The sequence below is a fragment of the Erpetoichthys calabaricus genome, chromosome 10 (genome assembly GCF_900747795.2).
Source record: "Erpetoichthys calabaricus chromosome 10, fErpCal1.3, whole genome shotgun sequence".
In the NCBI taxonomy this organism is placed as follows: Eukaryota; Metazoa; Chordata; class Cladistia; order Polypteriformes; family Polypteridae; genus Erpetoichthys; species Erpetoichthys calabaricus.
This window is the reverse complement of record NC_041403.2, coordinates 122,784,867-122,811,187: the sequence shown is the minus strand read 5'-3', so window position 1 is coordinate 122,811,187 and position 26,321 is coordinate 122,784,867. Positions and strand designations below refer to the sequence as shown.

Genomic DNA, 26,321 nt, shown 5'->3' with positions numbered 1-26,321 from the left:
AGATTGTTGTAGACATGGAACACGCATGAAATGTATGTATTGCAAATAATGATATATTATTTACCCTATACAACTCCAGGCATGTTACGCCACGCCATGATAAAGAGCCTTGAGGTAGGAGAACTTCAGCTGCGTCGGTGAGGGGATGGGATAGCAGGCTGTTTGTGCTGATCGACACATTTGCTAAACAAAAGAGGCTGATGGAGAGATGCGAATGAATTTAAGGTAGCCCAGGATTATGACTTTTTTCATAGGCTTCAGGGATCCTAGTGTTAACCAAGTTAAAATTTCTTTTTCAAATCTGATATTATTATGGTATCTTCCTGGGTGGCCATCTTAATGATTATTAATCTAAAACAAAAAAAACAAACTCCAAAGTTTATGTAGATTTTCAGTTCTCTCTTCGTGTGTTTTGTGTATACTCAGTGCAGGCCAAGTCTATCACACCAAGTAACCATCCCTGAGGACTTGGTCAGCACACAGACCATGCCACTTTAATTATTTCTAATAACAATTCTACCTTATTAAATTATAGTTTGAAGATTGAATTTGTCCCATTAAATATGATTCACTGGTGACACTCTAGGCTTCTCAGCCAGTTGGTGCTGACAAACTCTGCAGATAAATGGAGAGACAGATTATGCCTCCCTTAGAGCCCTTGATAGGAGCTGATAACATACAAGGAGAACTGTCAGCCACTTTGTAATTTTAGAGAATTGAGTTTCCCTGTTATCGGTAAGCTTGACTACACTTATCTCTGCAGTGCAATCTCACTGGCTGGGAACGAAAAACAAATCAAGTTTCAGTTCAGGCTCTATCTACACAAAATAATGACAGGTAAGATTTGTGTTTGTTGCATTTAACTAGAGAAACAAAAAGAAACAGAAAGATACAATATAATAAATTAAGAGTCAAAAAGGGGGTCAGTGGGTGAGAAAGCACAGGATTATAGGGAATTAGAAACTGCTAATTTTGATCAGTTTTATATGCAGCTTCCAAACACAACCAAAGGGAATGATGGAGGATGGAATCTTAAAGAGAAAGTGAGGCAGCCAATCCTAATGTTTTATCATTGAAAATAAATTTATCAATAAACTATAAGGAAAAGAAGACAGCCTCTTTACATTATGTACATGCATCATCAGATGTGCCCTAAAAATTCAATGAACATACTATAAAAATCGGTTGGAAACTCATACCATGCACCTTCAAAGAGAACTACTCCATTAATGACCCAGAGAATGCTCATTAAGTCTGAATGTTCTTCATGTCATGCCTCTAAATTAGATTGAGCTTTTATGTGCTATACTTGGAGATGATACTGTATGAAATCAAAAAAATGAGAGTTGACATAAATACTCAGAACAAGAGCCCATCAAAGGTTCAGGTGGTGCATGACACAAATTCAAATGAACATAGAACTGGCTATGTGCTCACGAAGATGACTCATTCAAGCAGAGATGAAGACTTCAATATTGTGACATATCAGCTACTGTAAATTCCTCACTGACATCAAAAACAAAGCTCATTCCCTCCACTGCAAGCACTGAAGTCTGTATACTGTACCTTTCATTGAATATTTATTCTCAACATAATGGCTTATCAAAGTTTAATATGATTGTAAGTAAAATATTTAGAAGACTTTATTTCACATATCTTTGGTAAGTTCTAATAATAAAAACTACACAAGGGATTATTCTTCCTCATCCTTACATTTTAGCCAACTAACACAATCGTTTATCTATCCATCCATTTTCTGCTGCCTGTCTGTGTCTGGGTTGTGAGTACAGCGGTCTGAGCAAAGATGTCCAGATATTCCCACTACCTCTTCTAACTCCTCCAGTTGGGATACTAAGGCGTTCCAGGGCCAGCTGAGAAATATAATGACACAAGCATATCCAAGGTTTACCCAGAAGTCTCCTACTATTTGGTTGAATGTCCCTAAAACACCTCCTCATGGAGGCATCCAGAAGGCATCCTAATCAGATTCCCAAACTACTTCAGCTGGCTCCTTTCAATGCAGAGTGGCAGCGACTCTACTTTGTCTTCCTCCCAAATATCACAAAATAATAACTAATTAGAAAATTAAACAAACAAAGCTGAGCAAAATGAAAGATAGAAGTGAGTAGTGCTGCTGCTGCCTTGCAGTTTCAGCATCCTAAGTCTGAATCCCGCATCTGGTTTTTATCGGTCTGGAGTTAAATTGGTCTGGGTATGAGCCCTAAGATGTATTAGTATTGTAACAGATTGAGGCGTGGTCCACCTCTTGAACCCTCAGGTACCACTCTGAACACCAGGTGAAAGTGTAATCACTATTTATTTTGTTTACACACAGTGCACAAAGCACCCTCCACTCCACACTCATAAACAATAAACTCTCTCAATACTATAAACCAATCCTCCTCGCCCAGACACTTCGCCCTCCTACCTCCCAGCTCAGCTCAGTGTCTGGGCTTTCCCACAGTTCTTTTATATCCCCTGACCCGGAATTGGTTCCTGGCCAAACCCACAAGTCCTTATTCCCTCCGGGTCAGGGTAAACAGTCCTTTCTTCAGCCCGGGAGCATGTCGTTCCTTCCTGTCACGTGATGATGACGCACTCCTGGGTTATAGGGCACATAAGAGCCCACTAGCCCCCCTACAGCGACTCCCGGTGGTCCCCAAGGTATCCAGCAGGGCTGTGTATATAAACTACAAAGTCCATGAGGCCCTGCTGGAACACGGGGCACGATCATGCTGTCCGGAGGGCTCCTCCTGGCGGCCTGGGGGTGGCGACCGGAGTCTGTAGCCGGCCGTCCATCACAGTATCCTTTTTCATGGTTGTTTTCTCCCTTGTAGATAGTTCTGCAACGATGAGTGCAGGCCCCCATAAATATACATACATTCATACAATACATATTCTGAATTGAGGGGTTTGGTGGCTCATACTAATACTGGGATCTCAGTACTTTTTGTGAGTTTCATCTTACAATCTAAGGACATGCTGTTAGCTTGATTAGCACTCTCATGCTGGTCAGCTTGCACATGGGTGTGCTCTCCAAAGAACAGCTGTCTTCAAGCTTTGCTCCTGCATTGTGTTGCTTAATTCCAACAACTATGAATTGGAAACAAGTTATAAAAGGATAAATAATAGACTGTAAGGGAGCTGTTGAACTGTCATCATATTTAAACAATGATCAAGTAATATAGATAAAAAATATAAAAGCAAACAAGGTTTAATTATAAAAGAAGGGTAATAAAATTGGTAGCGTCACAAGGAGCCTTTGCCACAGAGAGCCTAATTCAACAGGTGATGGTGCCCTACTACAACATGGGGCATCCATTCCATTTTCCATCAAACACATCATTAAAAACTTTCCACTTATCTTTCTCTACATACAACACCTAACCCCTTCTCCGCTTTCTGACTCCTGATGTGAGGATATGGCCTGAGCTGAACCCATACTAAATGTTCACCTCCTGACTCAGAGCCTAATAATCCCTAACTACTTGAGGGTAAACCTTTGGATTCACATCCAGGGTCCTAGTTGCACTACAGATAGAAGCATTTGAAGTCCAGACAGGTCATCCAACTGAACAGCCCAGTAGAAACCATATAAACTGCTGTCTTGCAATTTAGGGGATTATTATTGGGAGTTCTCCACTGACTCGTATTACTTATTGTAGGGGCTATTTAGACCCTTTATTCATTTGATAGCATCATGAGCTACCTCATTTAATGATGAAGTTCTACAATGTTTCCTATTTAAAATTCAGTTTATTTTTGTGTAGCAATCACAGAGTGTTGACACAGAGCTCTATGACAATAGTTCACAGGTAGGTGCAAATACAAACTTTACTATATATATATAATAACCACACATAAAGACACAGATTTGTTTAAACAAACAAACAAAAAAAAAAAAACAAAGTATTTTCAAAACTGATTAACATGAATGGAGCCCAGCAATATCTGCCTTTTAATAATTGTTGAAATATTAAATATGGCCAGTTGGCAACAGAGGAGAGGACAACAGAAAACTTTATCTGAAAGGTTCAGTAATTAACACTACATTTATTTAAAAGAGGAGTATCAGTTTGACTTTGGATTGTGGACTCAGAACCGGCCTCAGCCAGCTCATCTACCTTCACACACACTGTTTTTAATCTAAACGTTGAATTTTATACACCTCAGTTAGTGTTGTTCCTTTGACAGGTTGTGTGGCCTCAGCCACAGCCTCAGCTAGGCCTTCCTCTCTGGCCTGACCTGTAATTAGACTTGTGGGCTTCAACTCAACCTCAATTGACCATTCAACCCCCACATATTTCGTCCCTGGTTTCTTGTTTTAAAACCCTTCCCCTGTGGGACTCCAACTGGAGATCTGGACACTCCAGACCTAGGAGTGTCTGCTACATTTTTATAAATAACAATTTTCTCATCATCAGCATCAGATTCTAAGTCCTCAGATTCATCATCTTCATCTGATCCCCCAAATAAATTCATTTTATATCCCAAAGAGTAACTTTCATCATTCTTTTGCTCTATCTGGTCACATTTAAAATATTTCACTGAGTCAGAGAGTATAAAAAAATATAATCACATTCATTCAATTTGAATTTTAAAGCATCAACTAATTCATTGTTACTTTCATCGAGGAGCATTAAAACCTGTCTCCTAAATGAAACTACACATTTTAATTCTGGTTGTTACACCCCAAAGGGATCATAGATATGTCAAAAACGATTTAACTATATCTTCTCAGTTCTTTTTGTAGCAATCCATTCATTAAAAAAGAAGGAACATTGGAAATTATAATTCTTTTTGCAGGAGTCAAAAGAGGCAAAACATAAATGAGGGCATCAAAGCTAGGTTTTACTAACCAGTTGGTGATCTAAGACTTCTGGACCTAGACACACCACAACTGCCTTAGTCATCTGTGAGGCAGAAATAATGCTTTTACAACCAATTAGTTTTCCTATTTTAGTAACTCATTGCTCTACTGAAACTACAGGAGCCATTTTTGCAAATGAGTTTTTTTTAACGCACGTAGCAAAAGGCCTGGCCTCTACAATCAAAAAAATCATTTATAAACATAAAACAGCTAAATATTAAGAGTATCATCTAGAAAAAGAGAATAAAAATGGGAAAAAAATAAACACAGGAGCACTCACTCTACTGCCAGCATGAGGTCATGCACACTCCAAACCAAAGCAATCGACACATACACACAGCAACAGCAAGACATGATAGATAGATACGTAGTTAGTTAATTAGTACTTTATTTGTCCCAAGTGGGAAATATGACTTTTTACAGAAGATCAAGAAATATTAAAACAAACAACAATAATAATCCTCCTTAAACAGACAAAAGAATTACAAAAAACAAGACTGCTGACTTCCCTAAAGATCAGAACACAGTCACAGTGAGGCATTATAAAGGCATTTTAATGTCTTAATTAACTTTATTTCCTTGTCTTAAATACCGGAGTTTCATATACATAATATGTATATCTAACCCAAAAACAAAAAAAAGTTAATATCTAAGTAATCAATGGATAATAAAGAACTGTGAATCTAGCTAAAGTCACAGCTGAAACTGTTATATTCTGGCTGGTTTCCCAGCCAAGAGGCCAACCTTTATAGGTCAAAGTAATAATGGACTAGTGATGGATGGACACTGTGTGATGTACCATGTTGTTCATCTCCCAGGATGATAGATGGCAGCAGCGGGGTGTATATTTTATTTATGCTCCTGATGAAGATCCTTGCTTTTATAGAGCTGATATGTTTGCAGCTGAGTTCCACCAGAGGGAGTTCTGGAAGTACAGCCCCAGGTGTTTAGCAAGCTGGGAGTTGAACCAAGAGTACTACAGAGCTGGGACATGCAAGGGCCTCAGGAGAGAAAGCATGGCAAGGGCATACCTGGCAGGGAGGAAGATAGGTCAGAGTGGTTAGAAAGAAGGAAATAGAGGATTACAAAATGTGGTGAGTGTTACAGTTGTTTGCAAATAGATCGGCCAACCAACAGGTCTAGAGATGGACACTACAGTGTATAGGTATGCCCCATACTGTATTTTGTGGTCTTTTGTGGATAGCCATTATTAGTGCTTATGTTGACTTACTATTGCTCTTATTAACTTTTTTCCCCATACACCTCTCATCCTTTTTAATGGGTATCCATTGTTATTTGGAGTACTCCTACTGGTCTTATAATTTAAAGCTTAGTCTTAAATCATGAGGTCTTATGTGCAGCTATGAAACATAATCATAATTCTTTGAGTCTTTTTTGCTGCCGGTTACCATACAAAAGATCCACAACTGTTCTCATGTTGGCTCTCACTATCTTCTGCCTGGATGAAAAGAGCAGAAAAAACACTGAAAATCAAAAATCAGCATTTGTTGGGCAACTCATAATCGAAGGTCAGAAAGCAGGTCAGTCCTAAAAGGTAAGGAGGTAACTATAAGGCAAAAGTATAACACAAACCAAACTTGCAGTCTATAAAACACATGCAGAGTCCTAATTCCCTAAAAGTCTCATAATAGTTGTCATCTTAAATACCATATGGCAGATGACATGATGAATCACAAGATTGGGGTGTGATGCCCAAGTGCCCGCAGCTTGGAATTGTCCTGTTCCCAGGGCATCAATAAAAATGAAACCAAGATGGACTAGTGCAATGAGGACACACAAACAGCAAGTATGGTACAAATTAATTGTGTAGTTTATTACAATAATGCAAGCAGAGTCCAAATAAATGAAATAAGATGCAGATTCATCCTTAAATAAATACTGTAAATAATCCAATAAAAACATGTGCTATTATGTGAAAGTTAAAACCAATCATCAATAAATAAATCCAAAAGAATCCATTAAGTACGTCCTTCTCTCTTGTTTCCCCCACTCACCCATCAGGTCTCCTCAGTAGGCTGAGACACTGGCAAGTGCGATCATTCAAAAAAATGACTTTTGTTCCAGCCACCTTAGTTGGTCATTCACTGTGATGCTCAAAGCCTACCTCCATCATCCCACCATCATCCTTAGTAATCTGTTGGAAGACCCTTGAAGTGTTTGGGCCTTTCCTACTCCCTGGGTGCTCAACAGCAGTGAACCATTCCTCAGTGACTTGTCCCTCTTGCTCCCTATGTGGCCTCTTCCCAAATGCCTTGCCTCCCATCAGCTGCACCAGATTACACTCCTGATCTTACTCTTTGATCATACAAATTCTCTTTTTTGAATTCTTTTCTTCCATTTCCATACTTCTGTCTTTTCTTTACCTTCTTTGTTCTGTTCAGGCTCCTTTATACTCTGTGGGTGTAGCTGCTGTACTTAATGACTCATGGAGAGTCAATAAGAAAACTGGCTGAGCTGATTGCTTTTGCACGTATATTCGCAAACAGCCAGTCTCCCCAATAAACACTCTGGGGCTGCACAGCACTGCAGTAGCACACACCCACACCTGAGCTGCACTGTTTCTATTTTAAACCTTTGCACCACCTTAGCACATGGGGTCACAAGATCCAAAGCAAAAACTTGAAGTGGCCACCAAAAGGAAGTGACCTCATTGAAATGGCATTGCGTAATTAAATAGAAATAACATTTTTGTGACACCTTGAAGCACAAGTACAAATGCAAAATCTTTGCAGTTTGAAACCTCAGAATCATAGAAAAGGCTGTACTCAGGCTGTAACCACCCATGCCGTTTGCCCTTCCCAGGTGCCCAGCATGCATTTAAGGCATGCCATCACTTAACAGGTCCTGAGATCCCACACCGTTATAAACAGGACATGTTCTGCTGCCAGTGTGACTCTTTGTCCTTCTGTCTTAGAGATGTCCTGTGCGACTTTCCCCTGCATTGCGTCATCCTGGTGGTGCCTTTGCCTCTGGCAATCTCTTGCCATCTGGGTACCCCATGGCAACTGTTCCCTAAATTGTCTTTTTTTTATTTTAATCTAAGTAGCAACTTTCGGCAATCCTACCATTTCTCTCTCTCTTTATTTGTTACACAATTCTGCAAGATGTTCTGACGGCAGTGTTTGTGTAATGTCTTAATGGATAGGCTAGACGGACATCCTCTCTGCTTGCCTTCTGGAGCTCATGGTTGAATGCATCAGCAGGTTTTCTTAAGTTGTATTCTTTCTCCCTTCCTCCATGTCACATTGATTTTCTGGTCTGTTCTGCATCTCGCAATGCCTTAGAAAAGTTCACTGCATTCTTATGTAATTGCACAAGGCTTATATTTTTAACTATTTGAATGAAAGTTTATATTTTTTCCTGTGAAAAATATGAATATGTAAATCACCTGCTCATGATGTACCTTGAAATTTATATTCTAAAGTGTGATATAAAATATGGAAGGGTTGCCCAGAAGGATTTGTAGTGGGATTTTTTTTTCTTCTAGTAAGCTGCTATATAATAAAATACTAATGTGTGTTTATGCTTGTGTTTGGTCCCTTCAAGCAATCTGATTGGTCAGTTTGGCTTTGGTCTGATTGGTTAATTTAGCTTTAGTTGGTCAGTAGTAGGGATGATGTCACAATATTGTAGTGGTATGAGGTTCAGTTCCTAATTGTGACCATTTGTCTTTCAAAAGAGGACTTAAAATGGAGCATCTCAACATGAATGAGAGCAAAGTGAATAACTGACTGAGGGATATTGGGTTGCTAAATATGAGTTAACCTTCAATGATCGGGAAATATTTGCAAGAATTTGAATGATGTTTTCACAGCAGGTAACAAAGAATTGTCTACCTTCGGTAGTAGTCGAAAAACGGACAGGAGGTAAGCAACCACACCTCAAAATGACAGTCTGAAAAACAATCTTTACAGATAAGTGATGGAGAGAGGAAGCACTGGACAAAAGAGGTTGAGACACACAAGGGTATCAAGGAAAGGCTTAGGAGGAACTCTCATAGTACACATATGGTAAGAGAGGTTGAGACACAAAAGGGTACTGTGAAGAGGCACAGGAAGAATGTTATATTGAAATGTATTTACCTGACTTTGACAGGTAACCAACAGTAGTTTGTAGTAAAATTGAACATACATGCAGAATAACATTTGCTATGCTCATCATTTTGCTGCATAAACATCAACTAGAGCATACAGAGACATGACTTTTTTCTATGTATTTTTCTATTAAAATTAAACAAATAAAAAGGCAAATGATAACATGAAAAAGTGCATGTATGTGTATAAATGAGTCATTAAATTGTGACAAAACACAAAAAAGATAAAATCAGTTAAAAGATGCAGCAATACATTGAAAAGAGTTGAGAAACTGTGTAAAAAGAAAGGCAGGATTAGTTAATAATCGCTTGAAAAAAGAGCAGTAATATACATAAATGAGTCATTAAATTGAGAAAAAAACACATAAATAAGAGTCATCTTATTATAATTTAAAAGCACTGACATTAATTTTGTTTCATTAATGCAGTCATGTTTAATATAATTATTGCAGGCTTCACTTCAAAAAGGGCTTATTTTTATAGACACTTTTCCAATTGCCTTTTTTAACCCTACCACTAATAATTTCAGAATGTTTCTTTTCCGGATGGTTTCATCATTTGCCAGTGAAGACTAACAGACTGAAACCTGTTCCTATTGGTTAATAACTTCATGTCAATTACTTTGTCTGAATCGAGTCTGTGGGCTGTCAAAGATCTTAAATGAAAAAGAGCAAAAAACTCAAGGGCAGAAGGAGCTGTGATCGTTAGGAGGACAAAATAGAGATAATTCAACACATGATGCTATTTGGAGATGAATAAACAATATATTGAAAATGTCTGAATGAGTAAATACTCTTAAGAATGGTGTTGTTGATGACAAGGGCAGTAGTCTGCACAGAACATGCCTGGGAAGATATACACAGCTGGAAATTCCAGTTTTTGCTTGGATTTTGGCATGTGATTAATAAATGGTCTTGTTTAATCCAAACCATTGGTCTTGATTAGCAGGTAACAACTCCGCCATGAAAAGCCATTCATTTTCTAACCCGCTTAATCCAGAACAGGGTTGTTGGAGCCAGTCCCAGCTAGCATAGGGCACAAGGCAGAAACAAATCCTGGACAGGGCACCAGTCCATCACAGGGTGAATACATACACCCCAATCATACACAATGGCCAATTTAGTATCGCCTATCCACCTAACCTGCATGTCTGTGGACTGTGGAGGAAACTGGAGTATGCAGACACAGTGAGAACATACAAAACTTCATGTGAGGAAGGAACTGGGATGTGAACCCTGGCCTCTTTACTGCTAGGCAGCAGCTCTACCATTGCACCACCATGTCACTCCCATCATGAAAAGCAATTTTCTAATATAAATTGTGCTTCCATTAAAAGTAAAAAAATTTTACTTGTAAAAATGCCATTGTTAAATCAACACAGTCCTTAAAAATAATGCCATTTTAAAATAACACCTTGAGCAATTAAATTATTTTTTATAATTATATTTTTGTTTAATGACTCATTAGCATATCCTGGTGCATTTTTTCACATTTCTTGATAATTGACTTTTTACTTGTTTAATTTGGTGTTCTATATCCTATCAATTTGTCACTTCTTTCCTAAACTCATCATTATTCTCAAATGTCTTCCCATGGATGGCATTTCTGAGGGCTTTGAAAAGGTGAGCAGTCCACTCAAATCAAGAGGCTGATCTCTGGATTTTTATTCTTTTGTGTAGTTGTGTCTTGTTGCATTGATGGAGGATGTCAGAAACGCTTTACGTAAAGCACCCCTTTATGAACATTTGCAAACTTATTGAGTTTAAATGTACAAATCAGAGCACAGTCTGCCAAAATTGCCCTTCACAATTCCAAAAAAGAGGAGTCAAGGATTTTTCCTGCTGAAGGGGTAACCCTAAACTTTGACAAGAAGGTAGCTGCGGTCATTGCACTGTATTTTGATCTTCGGTTTATAGGGATGGGCCCACATTTTATTCCCAATGATAATCTATGGAAAAAAATTAACCTGCCAACCTCAGTCTCATAACAGGACAGCAAAACAGAAAACACATTTTTCTACACAGTTTTATGATTTATGGTTAGGCTTAACAGAGCTCTACATGTAGAAACTTATAAATACCAAAAAGCAAGCAGGATGTTTCCAATTAACCACTGAACAAATTGTACACATTTTATCTTATTTTGACAGAAGTATAGAAAGTGTTGCAAAAAAATTTTGAACAACTTTTCAAATGAAATTTCTGGGTTGTTGTCTCTTATTTTGTAATGTTTCTGAATAACATTCAAGTATACAAAATGAAATATGAACATTGGTGCATTTAACCAAACAGTCTGACCCAATCTGCTGAACATTTACTTTTGCTGTATGTGCATGTATAGTAGGAGTAGACAAAATACTACAAGTAGAAGTGTCTTATGTACAGAAAGTGTAGAACTGTATATGAACTGCTTACATTTTATTTATTGGAATAAACCAGATAGATAGATAGATAGATAGATAGATAGATAGATAGATAGATAGATAGATAGATAGATAGAACACTAACACACACACACACACACACACACACACATATATATATATATATATATATATATATATATATAGTATAGGGTCTAAAAACTATTAGACATTTTACTGTTATAACACATTAAATCAAAGTGGTTATAATCTGGCTTTTTGTCTCTAATCAACAGATAAAGACTCTTTACTTTCAAACTGAAAATAAATATCTACAAAATGGTCTAATTTAATTACAAATATTAAACACAAAATAATCAGATTCTCAAGTCAACATTTAATAGCCATGGCAGCCATAATAGCCTTGAGTCTGTGTGCATAGGTTTCCACCAGTTTTGCACATCTGGACACTGCTGTTTTTCTCCATTCTTCTTTTCACATATGCTGAAGATCTGTCAGGTTGCATGGAGATCACAAGTGAAGAGCCTTTTTAAATCCAGTCACAAATAATCAGTTAGAGTGAGATCTGGACTTGGAATAGGCCACTGCAGGACATTCATATTGTTGCTTTTAAGCCATGTCTGTGTAGCTTTGTCTTTATCCTTGGGGCATTGCCTTGCTAGAAAACAAATATTCCCCTAAGACACAAGTTTTCTGCAGATTGGTCAAAAAGCTCGATTTTTGGTTTCAACAGACCATAGAATCTTCTTCCAGCTTACTTCATAATCTCCCATGTACCTTCTGGCAAATTCTACCCAAGTTGTCATGTGTGTTTTTTCATCTTTGCAACTCTCCCATAAAGCTGTGACTTTTTATATCAATGTTTGTCTACACAGTCTGTACAATCTAAGCCACCATAGTTTGTCTTTCCTTCAGAGGTCTCTTGGTGCCCTCCTTAACTAGTTTTCTTCCTGAACGTCACTGTTTTTTTGGATGGCCTGCCCAGGCAGATTTGCAGCTGAGCCATACTCTTTCTATTCTTCTTGTAGCAGTAGAGGCTTTTATCGACCTATCCAACCCTCAGGTACCACGCCAAACACCAGGTAAAAGTCCAAGACTTTTTATTTTTATAATAATACAGTGCACAAAGCACCCTCCACTTCACACTACTCATATAATCAATAAACACTCTACAAATACCAATCCTCCTCTCCCAGACACTTCATCACCCTACCTCCCAGCTCAGCTCAATGTCTGGGCTTTCCCAGCGTCCTTTTATACCCCCTGACCCGGAAGTGGTTCCTGTCCAACAATCCACAAGTCCTCAGTACTTCCGGGTCAGGGTAAAAGTCCTTCTCTTCAACCTGGAAGCACGTCGTTTCTCCTGTTCATGTGACCAGGACATACTTCCAGGTTATGGGGCACATAACAGTCTGACAGCCTAACTACAGGGACTCCTGGTGGCCCCCATGGTATCCAGCAGGGCTGTGCATATAAACTACAAAGTCCATGAGGCCCTGCTGGAATTCGGGGAACTTCCATGCTGTCGGGAGAGCTCCACCTGGCGGCCTGGGGGTGAGGACCAGAATATTTAGCCGGCCATCCACCACATTCTATAATTGATTTAATGGGACTCTAAGAAATATTCAATGACTTGGATATATTTTCTTATAACCACCTCCTGAATTTTGCTTTTCAATCACCTTTTCATGGAGTTGTTCATTTGTCATCACTGTGTAGGTCAGACAACCATACTGACACACTACAAGATAAGGTACATTTATATTACAATCAATTGAAACCCCAGACAGTTGGTCTCCATTGAACTAATTATGGGAGATCTAAAACCAAATTTCTGCACTAGTGGTGATTTAGGGGTATCACATTAAAGGGGTGTATACTTGTATAATCAGTTATTTGTTGTTTTCTATTTATAGTTAATTTAAACCACTTTGCAGAGATCAGTTTTTGTTGATCTTTGTCAAAAAGTCAAATTAAATCCATCTAGATTCAGTACTGTATAACAATAAAAAGAGAAATTTTCCAAGGGGATGAATACTTTGTATGGGCAAGATAGATAGATAGATAGATAGATAGATAGATAGATAGATAGATAGATAGATAGATAGATAGATAGATAGATAGATAGATTGCCATTACTTTACACCATCACAAGATTCTTTACAAAGAAAACCAGTTGTAATGAAACATAAACCAACAGAATCTATTAAGAAGCCGTGAGCGCAGCCAGCATGTATCCTGGTGATGAATCAGACTGCAGAACAATGCACAAAATGCACATGAGAGTCAGTGAACAGTAAAACTTTATAGACTACACAGCGGTCTCAGCTTTAGCACAATGAGGTTCTCAGAGTCCCTCTGAGGTTAGCAGCTTTACACAGCAAAACAAATAACAGAGAATCTCCACCCATCATTTGAATGGTCTGACTGATGGAAAGACTTCAGGAGAGAATCACACGATCCTCATAGGATCCACGTAGCTGAATAAATGTTCACCAGGAGGTTTTTAGTAGGATTGCAGTCTAATTCCTGTTTATATGGCGTTTCCCAAGCAGGTGTTAAATGTTAAATAAATGTGTTTGTATGTATATACACCACATGATAAGAGTTAATAATAGAAATGGAAGACTTTCAAAATATTAAAATATAAAAAAAAATATCTTGGTTAAAACCATGCCTTAAGTCCATGGCATCAATAACCAGTGGTTGTACATAAACATTTTGCAGTTCATCAGGTAATACAATGAACAAAACGACTTGTGAAGGTAAGCAAATAATATTTTTAAAGTAAAAAACATCTGCAGCACTTTGCAGATACAATGACAATATTTAAATATTTGCTTGTTTCTGCAGTCAAAGCCCCCATACTGTTACTTACCTTGCACAGTCTAAAGATCAGACCTTTGAATTTCCAGGGCAGATGGGAGCACACAACCAGTATGGAGGATGGTTGAAGTGGTGCAAATTTGCAAAGAGCTAGTAATTCTGAAATGAAGATAGTAAACTAGAGGCAATATGCTTCTCTATTGCCTGAACAGAGATTCTGCTTCTGCTGAGTGTCACTTCTTCATTCTGTACTTGAGGGGATTTTTTCTTGTTTTTTTTTTTTTTTGTTTTTTTTAAGTAGCTTCTCAATCAATTTCTGTTTTGTTTCTTTCAGACTATGCTGACTGCTATCTCTATGAGTGCCATTGCCACAAATGGAGTTGTACCAGGTAGGTGTCAACAAAATGGAAGCATCACTCCTGCATAGCTAAAGGAGGAGGTCAGGGGATTGATGTGTAGTTTTTTTAGAACCAAGCCAATTACAGATCTGTCTTTGGATAATTGTGCTTTCCTTCTTTCTCACATATATATAGCACAATGTTCATCAGAGGCTGTAAGGTGTGGAGTACAATCCTACAAAAGAAAGTGCACGTTGGTAAATTGCAAATGAAGTCGGTGTGGCACACTCCATCACTCCCTGGTCATTTCTTTTATTATCTTTATGTCTGGTTCTGTTACTTATAGTCTTTGAAGCCACACTCCCCTAATATCACAGTGACATCCAATAATGTGTTTTGTGAACACATAGGAGGCACATAATTGACACAAGTGAAGGAAATCCCTAAAACAAATCATGGTTTGTGATTGTTTTTAGTAATTCTGGGTTGGTCTTTGGTTCTTTGCATTTACTTCTTATTTGGTAGCTTGCAAAGAATTGAACTGGTATATTCCTGAAATACTTTATATTTATTAAAAGTAAACTTGAGAAGCTTCACTGTTTGTACAACATCATTTCTTACAGTCAACACTATATGAAATAAAGATGTGTGTCTAGATAACTCTGGAGCTTTCTTCCCATGCCCTGAGCAATGAAAAATAAACCTTACTACTTTAATAGTTTTTGGTGGCCCTGAATGGTCTTTGTGTCTGCTCTATAAAGATACAGAACATATGAAATATGAGGTGGAAATGAATACAAAGGCACCAGTCGTGTTTCTGGAATGTACAGGTGGTGAACTCCTACAAGTACTTGGAGGTCCACATCAACAACTGATTGGACTGGTCTCATAACACAAAGCAGCTATATAAGAAAGTACAGAGCAGACATTTTTCCATAGGAAACTTCATTCTTTTAATGTGGGTAGTAACATCTTTCACATTTTCTACAACACTGTGATGGCCAGTACAATTTTCTACTGGTGTGTTGAGCCAGTAACATCACTTCAAGAGAGGCTCACAAAATTAACATGCTAATTAAATGGGCAGGCTCAGTTATGGGATACACTATGCACCCAATGAAGATACTGGTGGAGGAGAGAATGAAGACAAAACTGAGTGCCATTATGAACAAATCTGCATGTCCTTTCTCTGGCACACTAACACTGAGGACTTTCAGCCAACGAATCATTTAGCAGAAGTGTGTTAAGAAACGCTAGGTGTGCTCCTTTATACCAATAGCAATATGTCTACATAATATCTCACTGTGACAGGGACAGCCAAATCAGAAGTTTTCTTTTTTTTTAATCTCTTCCTTTTTAGTCATTCGAGTCTTTGTTCAGGCTATAGTGTCTATCTATCTATCTATCTATCTATCTATCTATCTATCTATCTATCTATCTATCTATCTATCTATCTATCTATCTATCTATCTATCTATCTATCTATCTATCTATCTATCTATCTATCTATCTATCTATCTATCTATCTATCTATCATTATTCTGCATTTTGATTTTCACCAACCACTGACGAATACTAGATTAAATTTGAAAAAGCCACCAAGGTAGCTCACGTTTCCTCCTTCAGTTTCATGGAAAACAAGCCAGCAATGTGGTGCTATGTTTCAAAGAAATAATAATAATAATAATTCATTACATTTATATAGCACTTTTCTCAGTACTCAAAGCGCTATCCACACAGGGAGGAACCGGGAAGCAAACCCACAATCTTCCACAGTCTCCTTACTGCAAAGCAGCAGCACTACCACTGCGCCACCAGAATCCTGGTGTGGAAAGAACAGAATAGTGTTTAGAAAATTGTTTTGTTTAGTTATTAATTGCCTCACACTGACCAACAAACACCTGGCCACATGGTACTCAGTGCTGCTACCAGATATGCATCTGTGCAGTTAGACAGGTACAGTGTGTGTAGTCTGCATTTTCTATGCATTTTATTGTGGGTTGTCCTTTTTTGCCATTTGATTTAAAACTTGAGGTGATGCCCTTACACTTTAGGTCATTTATAGCCAGTAGATTTCCTTGAACAGCATATGTTGTAAACCTCTCAGTTTTAGCATGTTTATGTTTATGATGTTAGAGGGTATTACAATGAAACAGATCAGGCTCCATGACCCCACCATTTACATATTTGCCATTCTGCCAGCTCTGATCAGACTGTATGCTTCTTTATATGCATCTCCCAGCACAGCCACAGGAGTTGAGCAACCTAACCTTTCACTGTATATAGTGCTGCATGTATAATGGGTGTGTGACAGATACAATTTGATTTGATTTGACTGATTTTTGTGACATGGAAAGTGCATGAAATTGCATGTTTTGCTAGTTATTTACACAAAATAAGGACAGATATAATTAGTCAGGTTTTTATTGCTTACCTTAAAGAAATCTGCACATATATAGGAGCATTCTGACATGACTCTACTCAGAATTTTAGATAGATAGATAGATAGATAGATAGATAGATAGATAGATAGATAGATAGATAGATAGATAGATAGATAGATAGATAGATAGATAGATAGATAGATAGATAGATAGATAGATAGATAGATAGATAGATACTTTATTAATCCCAAGGGGAAATTCACATACTCCAGCAGCAGCATACTGATAAAAAACAATATTAAATTAAAAATGCAGGTAAAACAGACAATGACTTTGTATAATGTTAACGTTTACGCCCCCAGGTGGAACTGAAGAGTCGCATAGTGTATGGGAGGAACGATCTCCTCAGTTTGTCAGTGGAGCAGGACAGTGACAGCAGTCTGTCGCTGAAGCTGCTCCTCTGTCTGGAGATGACACTGTTTAGTGGATGCAGTGGATTCTCCATGATTGACAGGAGCCTGCTTAGTGCCCGTCGCTCTGCCACGGATGTCAAACTGTCTAGCTCCATGCCTACAATAGAGCTTGCCTTCCTCACCAGTTAGTCCAGGCGTGAGGCGTCATTCTTCTTTATGCTGCCTCCCCAGCACACCACTGCGTAGAAGAGGGCGCTCGCCACAACCGTCTGATAGAACATCTGCAGCATCTTATTGCATATGTTGAAGAACGCAAGCCTTCTAAGGAAGTATAGTCGGCTCTGTCCTCTCTTGCACAGAGCATCAGTATTGGCAGTCCAGTCCAATTTATCATCCAGCTGCACATGTATTTATAGGTCTGCACCCTCTGCACACAGTCACCTCTGATAATCACGGGGTCCATGAGGGGCCTGGGTCTCCTAAAATCCACCACCAGCTCCTTGGTTCAGGTGTAGGTGGTTTGAGTTGGCCCACTCCTGATGCAGCCCACGATAGCAGTGTCGTCAGTGAACTTTTGCACGTGGCAGGACTCTGAGTTGTATTGGAAGTCCGATGTATATAGGCTGAACAGGACCGGAGAAAGTACAGTCCCCTGCGGCGCTCCTGTGTTGCTGACCACAATGTCAGACCTGCAGTTCCTGAGATGCAAATACTGAGGTCTGTCTGTAAGATAGTCCACGATCCATGCCACCAGGTATGAATCTACTCCCATCTCTGTCAGCTTGTCCCTAAGGAGCAGAGGTTGGATGGTGTTGAAGGCATTAGAGAAGTCCAGAAACATAATTCTTACAGCACCACTGCCTCTGTCCAAGTGGGAGAGGGATCGGTGTAGCATGTAGATGATGACATCCTCCACTCCCACCTTTTCCTGGCATGCAAACTGCAGAGGGTCGAGGGTGTGGCGGACCTGTGGCCTCAGGTGGTGAAGTAGCAGCCTCTCCATGGTCTTCATCACATGTGATGTCAGAGCGACAGGCAGGAAGTCATTCAGCTCACTAGGACGTGATACCTTTGGGACTGGAGTGATGCAAGATGTTTTCCAAAGCCTCGGGACTCTCCCCTGTTCCAGGCTCAGGTTGAAGATGTGCTGTAGAGGACTCCCCAGCTCCAGCGCACATGCCTTCAGCAGTCATGGCGATATTCCATCTGGACCCACTGCTTTGCTGGCACGAAGTCTCCTCAGCTCTCTGCTTACCTGGGCTGCTGTAATTGTGGGTGGGGGGGAAACTCTCTCCTATGCTGGTATCAGTAGAAGGATGGGTGGAGGGTGCAGTACTCTGAGGTGAGAGTGGGTTAGGGTGGTCAAACCTGTTAAAGAAGCTGTTCATCTGGTTTGATTTCTGGTTTCTCTCTCGATGGTGGCACCCCGCTTCGAGCTGCAGCCAATGATGATCTTCATCCCATCCCACACTTCCTTAATGTTGTTATTCTGCAACTTCTGCTCCAGCTTTCTCTTGTACTGCTCCTTCCTCAGCTGGACTCAGAGTTCCTTCTGCATGCGCTTGAGCTCATGCTGATCACCGCCTTTAAAAGCCCTTTTCTTCTGGTTCAAAAGGCCCTTGATGTCACTTGCAATCCATGGCTTGTTGTTAGCATAGCAGCGTACTGTTCTTACTGGAACTACAATGTCCATACAGACGTTGATGTAGTCAGTCAACAACCTCCTCAATGTTCTCACTATGTGATCCCTGCAGGATATCCCAGTCTGTAGTTCCAAAGCAGTCTCTCAGAGCCTGCTCTGCCTCACGGGACCACTTCCTGAATGATCGTGTGTTTGTAGGTAGCTCCCTCACCCTTGGTTTGTAGTGAGGCTGAAGCAGAATCAGGTTATGATCTGCTTTCCCAAGCGCAGGTAGCGGGGTGGCGCTGTATGCATCTTTAACGTTTGCATACAGTAGGTCAATAGTACTGTTTCCTCAGGTGTTACAATCCACTTATTGGGAGAAGGCAGGTACTGTTTTGTCCAGCATCACATGGTTAAAGTCCATAGCAATTAGCACAAGCACCTCTGGGTGCTGCGTTTGCAGTTTAGCAACATCAGAATGGATGACGTTACCCGCTATCTCCACGTCCGCTCGAGGAGGGATGTATACAATAACAACAATGATGTGTCCAAACTCTCTGGGCAAGTAATAGGGACACAAACTTACAGCCAACAGTTCGATGTCCCTCCAGCAAGTGGAGATTTTTACGTGTACATGTCCAGAGTTGCACCACCTGGTATTCACATTTAAAGCGAGTCCTCCTCCGTTCCGCTTTCCGCAGGTATTTGCGTCTCTGTCCACTCTAACTGTGCTAAACCCGGGTAGCTCCATGTTAGCATCTGGGTTGTCAGCCACGTTTCACAAAAGCACAACAAACTGCATTCTCTGTAGGTCTTGACATTTTTCACCAGCGTGGCCAGTTCATCGATCTTATTTGGTAATGAGTTCACATTTCCCAGGATCACAGAAGTCACTGAAGGCTTGTAACGTCACTTTTCTCGCAAGCCGCCTCGCCTTTAGCTTAACATCGGCTCTGCTGCCACGATACTGCCTTCTTACCTCGTCAGGTAAATAGGGAACCACACCGTCGCAGGCATTTGTTCTCAGCACTAGAAGTTGACTACCTGAATAAACGAGTCTCGGCGTGTAAAAATCCAAGTCCAAGTAGTAAAAAGTAGTAAAAAGTGTCCAGGGAACGAGTCCACATAAAAGAAAGAGGTAGGAGTGATCAGTGAAATAGATAAAATAGATTAAAAGGTAGAAAGATAAAGTCGTACATGGAGCTGCTGGAAAGGCTGCCACTCGTGGCGGCGCCTGAGTCAAAAAAAAAATGTCCTTTGAATATTGCATTCCTGGTTTCTTTCTTTTTGTTTCAATATACTGTAGCTTTCTTTAAGGGAGCAGATGGTACTTTTTGTACATCTTCACTGGCATGTGCTGCATGAACAAAAGTAGGAAAAGTTGAGAACCCGAAGTACAAATGAACAATTAAAAGAACAGACCAACATCAGACAGTCATCATTTTAATATGGATGATGAACTTCAAACTCTGTCATTAAAATGAAAGCACACATTCAAAAATATAGAGAATACTGCAGGGCTAATTGGGCCAGTTTCACAACCAGAAATGGGCTTACAGCACCCAGCATGAGGGCAATTTCATGCATTTTATTATTACAGATGTTCGTGATGCACCATCTGCTGGAATGACCACTGCATTGCATTTCATTAGTACCTGCATACAAAATACATTCCAATGAAAGGTGCATTGCAAACGAGGTCTATATTGAATACTTAAATTTCTACCTGTCTTAGACGAGTAGCACAGCTAGTTGAGCATATAACAGAAAAAAATGGTTAAGAAGGTCCTTATAATCTACCTATCTATCTATCTATCTAAACATGTGTTTAATAAGTTAAATTACTGAATGAAGCTTATTACGTATTTTGCACAACATCTGGTGGTGCTGTCCTCCGCAGACCTTAATGCAGGAAAGCCACTGGAAAGCATCAAGGAATCCAGAGGCTTAACCTTTTAACACTGCAATTCCCGAAGCCTACAAAAAAAGTTGTAATGCCGGGCCACCTTAAGTTCATTCGCACCTCTTCATCTGAGTCTTTCTTTTTCAAATGTGTCAATCAGCAGTGGCAGCAAGCAGCCTACCATCCCATCCCCCAATCCCCAACACACCTGAAGTGAGACGCAAAATTCTCAGAACTCAAGTCTGTTTATCTGGGTGTGAGGTATCTGGAATTGTATAGGATATATAATATATCGTTATTTGGAATACATACACTTCATGTGTGTTCTGTGTCTGCAACAACCTAGGTAAATGTAGGATGACAGGAAAGGCGAGGCAAGAAACATAACTACAACAGAAACATTTTTCATATTATAGTAATAATTGCTAAAATGTTGAAATGAAATGTATGCAGTAATGTGTGAAGACTGAAGTCCAAATATCAAATAAATATTTTCACAAAAGGTATAACAAAACAAGTGTGCCATTATTCAAGAGTATAACCAAAGAAAAAGATATTATTCAATTTACATGTTGCTGTCAATATCTAAAAACTGAAGCCAAATTATTAATCGCATGAGTGGTTTAGAGGTAAGATTGGTAGCTTCTAAATCAAGAGGTTGGAGGTTCAATCCTGGGTCTTCCCCATATTTTCCATTTTGACTAGTGAGCCGCTATTATCATTGCTATGACATAATAAAAACACATTTGATTTGAGTCTGTAACACCCACTGTAAATTTTTGGTACTTGTAAAAGTTAGTGTTAAAAGTTAGTCATCCCCATGTTGGGGGATGAATGAGCAGGCTGCCTTGCTGCAGTTGCTGATTGACACATTTGCAAAACAAAGACGCTGATTAAAAGGTGCGAGGAAATTTAAGGTGGCCCGGCATTACAACTTTTTTCGTAGGCTTCAGGAATTCTGGTGTTAATAGAATAAATGTGTTGTGTTAGGTAAAAATATGAGAGATGTAATTGTCAATTTAAAATGGTCTGAAAATTCCATTGTCAACTTGATCTGCATTAAATGTCCACCCCATACCCACAAAGTGACTATGGTATGTCATATAAAAAAACAAAATACAGTTTAAAAAGTTTAACTCTGTATCTGTTATGAATCATCCCTGTTGCAGATAGATTAACTGTTCATTTCTCCATTGAAGGTATCACGTCCTAGTGAGCTCCATTTTTTTCATTTTTAAAAAATTATAATTTTGTTTCTGGGTCAAGGAGGTTTGGTGTCTAATCTGAGAGCATCAGATGCAAGGCAGGAATCTACCTGGACAAAGAGTTAATCTATCTCAGGACACGCTTTTCTGCACACCCACACTCAAACTGAGCTAAGGGCTGACAATTAACTTAGTACTTAACCAAGCTGCAACTAAAAAAGGAACAGCTCTCAGATTTTAAAGATCTATATTCACACTGGTGGAGTTAAAAAATGCAATTAAGGTGTCTGTTTCTCCCTATAACAAAGGACCATTGAATAAATTTAAATAAATTTCCAAGATCAACATTTGCAGGGAGGACAAAACCCATACTCGGGAAATATGTTGAGTTAAATGAAAGGGCAGAACTATCAGTTAGGAATCTAAAAAACCATGACAGCATTAGTAATGGAGAAAAACTAAAATCCAAGAAATGTCTGTCTAAGGTTTGAGGAAACAGTGCTTTTGTTGATTATTGTTTGTATTAATTAAAGTTTTTATTTATTAAGTTGAGTACCACATGTAACAGTGCTGTAATGACCATACTACAAACATATGTACAACAGATTCCATGAAGCAAGTCGGCTCTTTGTACATTATTATCTTCGCTTTCTTTTTCTCTTTCCTTTTGCTGTTTTCCTGATGAATCGCTGGTTTATTTGTACCACTAGGAGAAGGTTTTGGGGAGCCTTATCTAAGAAGCACATTGGGCATAGCTTATATGCATACTCACCACAGTGAGTGCATGTATATACTGTATATATATTGTTATATTGTGAATGCTAGGGGTCACTGTTGCCCATTAAACCCAACAGACAGAAATACAGGACACAGGGTAAAAGCACCAAGAAGATATTTATTAATTCTTTTCTTCTCCATTAAACACCACAGCCACTATAAACAGGTAAATGCATTATAATGCACAAAACAGAAATCTTCTCTTTCTTTCTCTCTCTCTCTTTCGTTACTTTTTCTCCTCCACACCTCCCAGTAAGTGTTGTCCGCCCAACTCTGGCTTATCTGCTGGGTGTTCCACAGTCCTTTATATAGTTCTTGACCCCTGAAGTGCTTCTGCTCTTCTGTCCATGTGACCTGCCAGCACTTCCGGGTCAGACAGAGAGTTCAAGTTTATGATCAGTACTTCAGGGATTCCATTGGTACTTCTGGGCTAGGTGAGAACTTTGTCTCCCACCATCTTCCCGCACCGTCCCCTGGCGGCATCCACAGTACCCAGAAGGGCTGTGTTGCCGAACTCCATGTCCCATAGTGCCGTGCGGGAATCCCCGGCACCACTACAGTCCAGGGAAGCTGCCATCTAGTGTCTTAGGGGTGGCAGTGTCCTAGAAAAGCTGCCTTCCCCCCATCCTCAGAGGGTTGAGCTACCAGCCGTCTCTTACTATATATATGTGTGTGTGTATGTACTGTATATTTATCTACATGCACATAATGCTCCTCCATCAACCACAGTTATCTGCGATTTAATAATGTTAAATTACAAAAAATAAAAAAATCATTAAATTGAATTAACCATGCACCTGCTTGTTGAACCACATCCAACATGAATAATCCACACTAATGGAATGGCTATAAATATAACTTTTATTTTGCTTAATACAGTAAAACCTTGCTATGCATATTTGGCGGCCATTCACAGTAGAAACAAAAAGAGAGTCTTCTCACACAAGAGCAATAACATGTCTGTGATGCACTTAGATCTCCAAGAACTGCACACATGCTGCACTGAATGGATCAACATGGTTCGGGTAAGCTGTTGAACCCCGTCCATGATGGGGGCCAGGACTTACAACCTTGCCATGAGTGAGGAATTTCCAGCAGTTGCAGGTCTGCAACTGAGTTCCTGCCCTTCATACACCACTCATCGCTAATATCGATTGGATGGTTTAGTGAGTTCCTCAGATTGGCACTACGCAGTCGGTGACGACCTCTGGCAGGGCCCTAGAAGGTGATCAAACTTGATTATAGAGGAAGTAAAAGTCAACACCAGTTTTCTGTAAGTGAACCTGCAGTAGGATCTTTATCAAGCCTTGAGGGACAAATTCCAAATTCATTAACTCAAGATTCTCCATGCATTGGATGTGGTGATGCTTCCTTTCATGAGTCAACATTTTGGGTACCCAATGTGCACAGACCCTAACTGTACATGAAGAATTGATTAACTGACCCACACATTATCTCCTATTTCATGCAATGTCATTCTCCTGTTCTCCATTGCAATTTGCTCCATGGTGGCAGCATATTTTTCTGTTGTGAACATCAGCGGTTGCCATACCTTGGGTCATCTAAGAGAAACTTTCTGGTATAAAGTAAATGTGTGGCCCCTCTCTTGTCTGTGGCAAAGGGACTGGCACATAGCACTGCTTGATTTTGTATTTTTCGCCATCCACGTTCATTTGGTTGTTACCCAAGAAATATACACTATAAACTGCCAATGCCTGCAACTTGTAATTCACATATTTAGTACACAGAAGCTTATCTTTGGCCACCATGCAAGCAACATTCAATCCCTACATTAATAGATTGAAGTCAGTACCCTAGATGTCTACATGACCATCATCATTAAATTCTTTCATGTGAAACCTGAAAGCCATAAGGACTGATTTAGATTATGTATGTTAGGTAGAATGCCCAGTGAGGGCTGGGCGGTCTCTTGGCCTTGGAACCCCTGCAGATTGTGTTTTTTTTTTTCTCTAGCCTATCTGGAGTTTTTTTTCTGTTTGTTTTTTTCTGTCCTTCCAGCCATCTTACATTTCTTTATTCTTTGATACTTAATATATAGTATTGCCTATCCATCCATCCATCCATTGTCTCCCGCTTATCCGAGGTCGGGTCGCGGGGGCAGCAGCTTGAGCAGAGATGCCCAGACTTCCCTCTCCCCGGCCACTTCTTCTAGCTCTTCCGGGAGAATCCCAAGGCGTTCCCAGGCCAGTCGAGAGACATAGTCCCTCCAGCATGTCCTGGGTCTTCCCCGGGGCCTCCTCCCGGTTGGACGTGCCCGGAACACCTCACCAGGGAGGCGTCCAGAAGGCATCCTGATCAGATGCCCGAGCCACCTCATCTGACTCCTCTCGATGCGGAGGAGCAGCGGCTCTACTCTGAGCCCCTCCTGGATGACTGAGCTTCTCACCCTATCTTTAAGGGAAAGCCCAGACACCCTGCGGAGGAAACTCATTTCAGCCACTTGTATTCGTGATCTCGTTCTTTCGGTCACTACCCATAGCTCATGACCATAGGTGAGGGTAGGAACATAGATCGACTGGTAAATTGAGAGCTTCGCCTTGCGGCTCAGCTCCTTTTTCACCACGACAGACCGATGCAGAGCCCGCATTACTGTGGATGCTGCACCGATCCGCCTGTCGATCTCGTTCTCCATTCTTCCCTCACTCGTGAACAAGACCCCGAGATACTTGAACTCCTCCACTTGGGGCAGGATCTCGCTACCAACCCTGAGAGGGCACTCCACCCTTTTCCGGCTGAGGACCATGGTCTCGGATTTGGAGGTGCTGATTCTCATCCCAGCCGCTTCACACTCGGCTGCGAACCGATCCAGAGAGAGCTGAAGATCACGGCCTGATGAAGCAAACAGGACAACATCATCTGCAAAAAGCAGTGACCCAATCCTGAGCCCACCAAACCGGACCCCCTCAACGCCCTGGCTGCGCCTAGAAATTCTGTCCATAAAAGTTATGAACAGAATCGGTGACAAAGGGCAGCCCTGGCGGAGTCCAACTCTCACTGGAAATGGGTTCGACTTACTGCCGGCAATGCGGACCAGGCTCTGGCAACGATCGTACAGGGACCGAACAGCCCTTATCAGGGGGGCCGGTACCCCATACTCTCGGAGTACCCCCCACAGGATTCCCCGAGGGACACGGTCGAATGCCTTTTCCAAGTCCACAAAACACATGTAGACTGGTTGGGCAAACTCCCATGCACCCTCCAGGACCCTGCTAAGGGTATAGAGCTGGTCCACTGTTCCGCGACCAGGACAAAAACCACACTGTTCCTCCTGAATCCGAGGCTCGACTATCCGACGGACCCTCCCCTCCAGAACCCCCGAATAGACTTTTCCAGGGAGGCTGAGGAGTGTGATCCCTCTGTAGTTGGAACACACCCTCCGGTCCCCCTTCTTAAAGAGGGGGACCACCACCCCGGTCTGCCAATCCAGAAGCACTGTCCCTGATGTCCATGCGATGTTGCAGAG

The 26,321-nt window shown here is 40.4% G+C and overlaps 1 protein-coding gene across 2 annotated transcripts in view; it reads left to right on the top strand.

The window, feature by feature from the left end:
• Window positions 1–26,321, top strand: part of slc12a5a (solute carrier family 12 member 5a) — a 924,478-nt gene that overhangs the window by 786,610 nt on the left and 111,547 nt on the right. For both annotated transcript variants that reach the window (XM_051932831.1, XM_028811864.2), the window contains exon 5: window positions 14,528–14,582. In XM_051932831.1, the coding sequence (XP_051788791.1) occupies window positions 14,528–14,582 (55 nt within the window). The remainder of the gene's footprint in view (window positions 1–14,527; window positions 14,583–26,321) is intronic.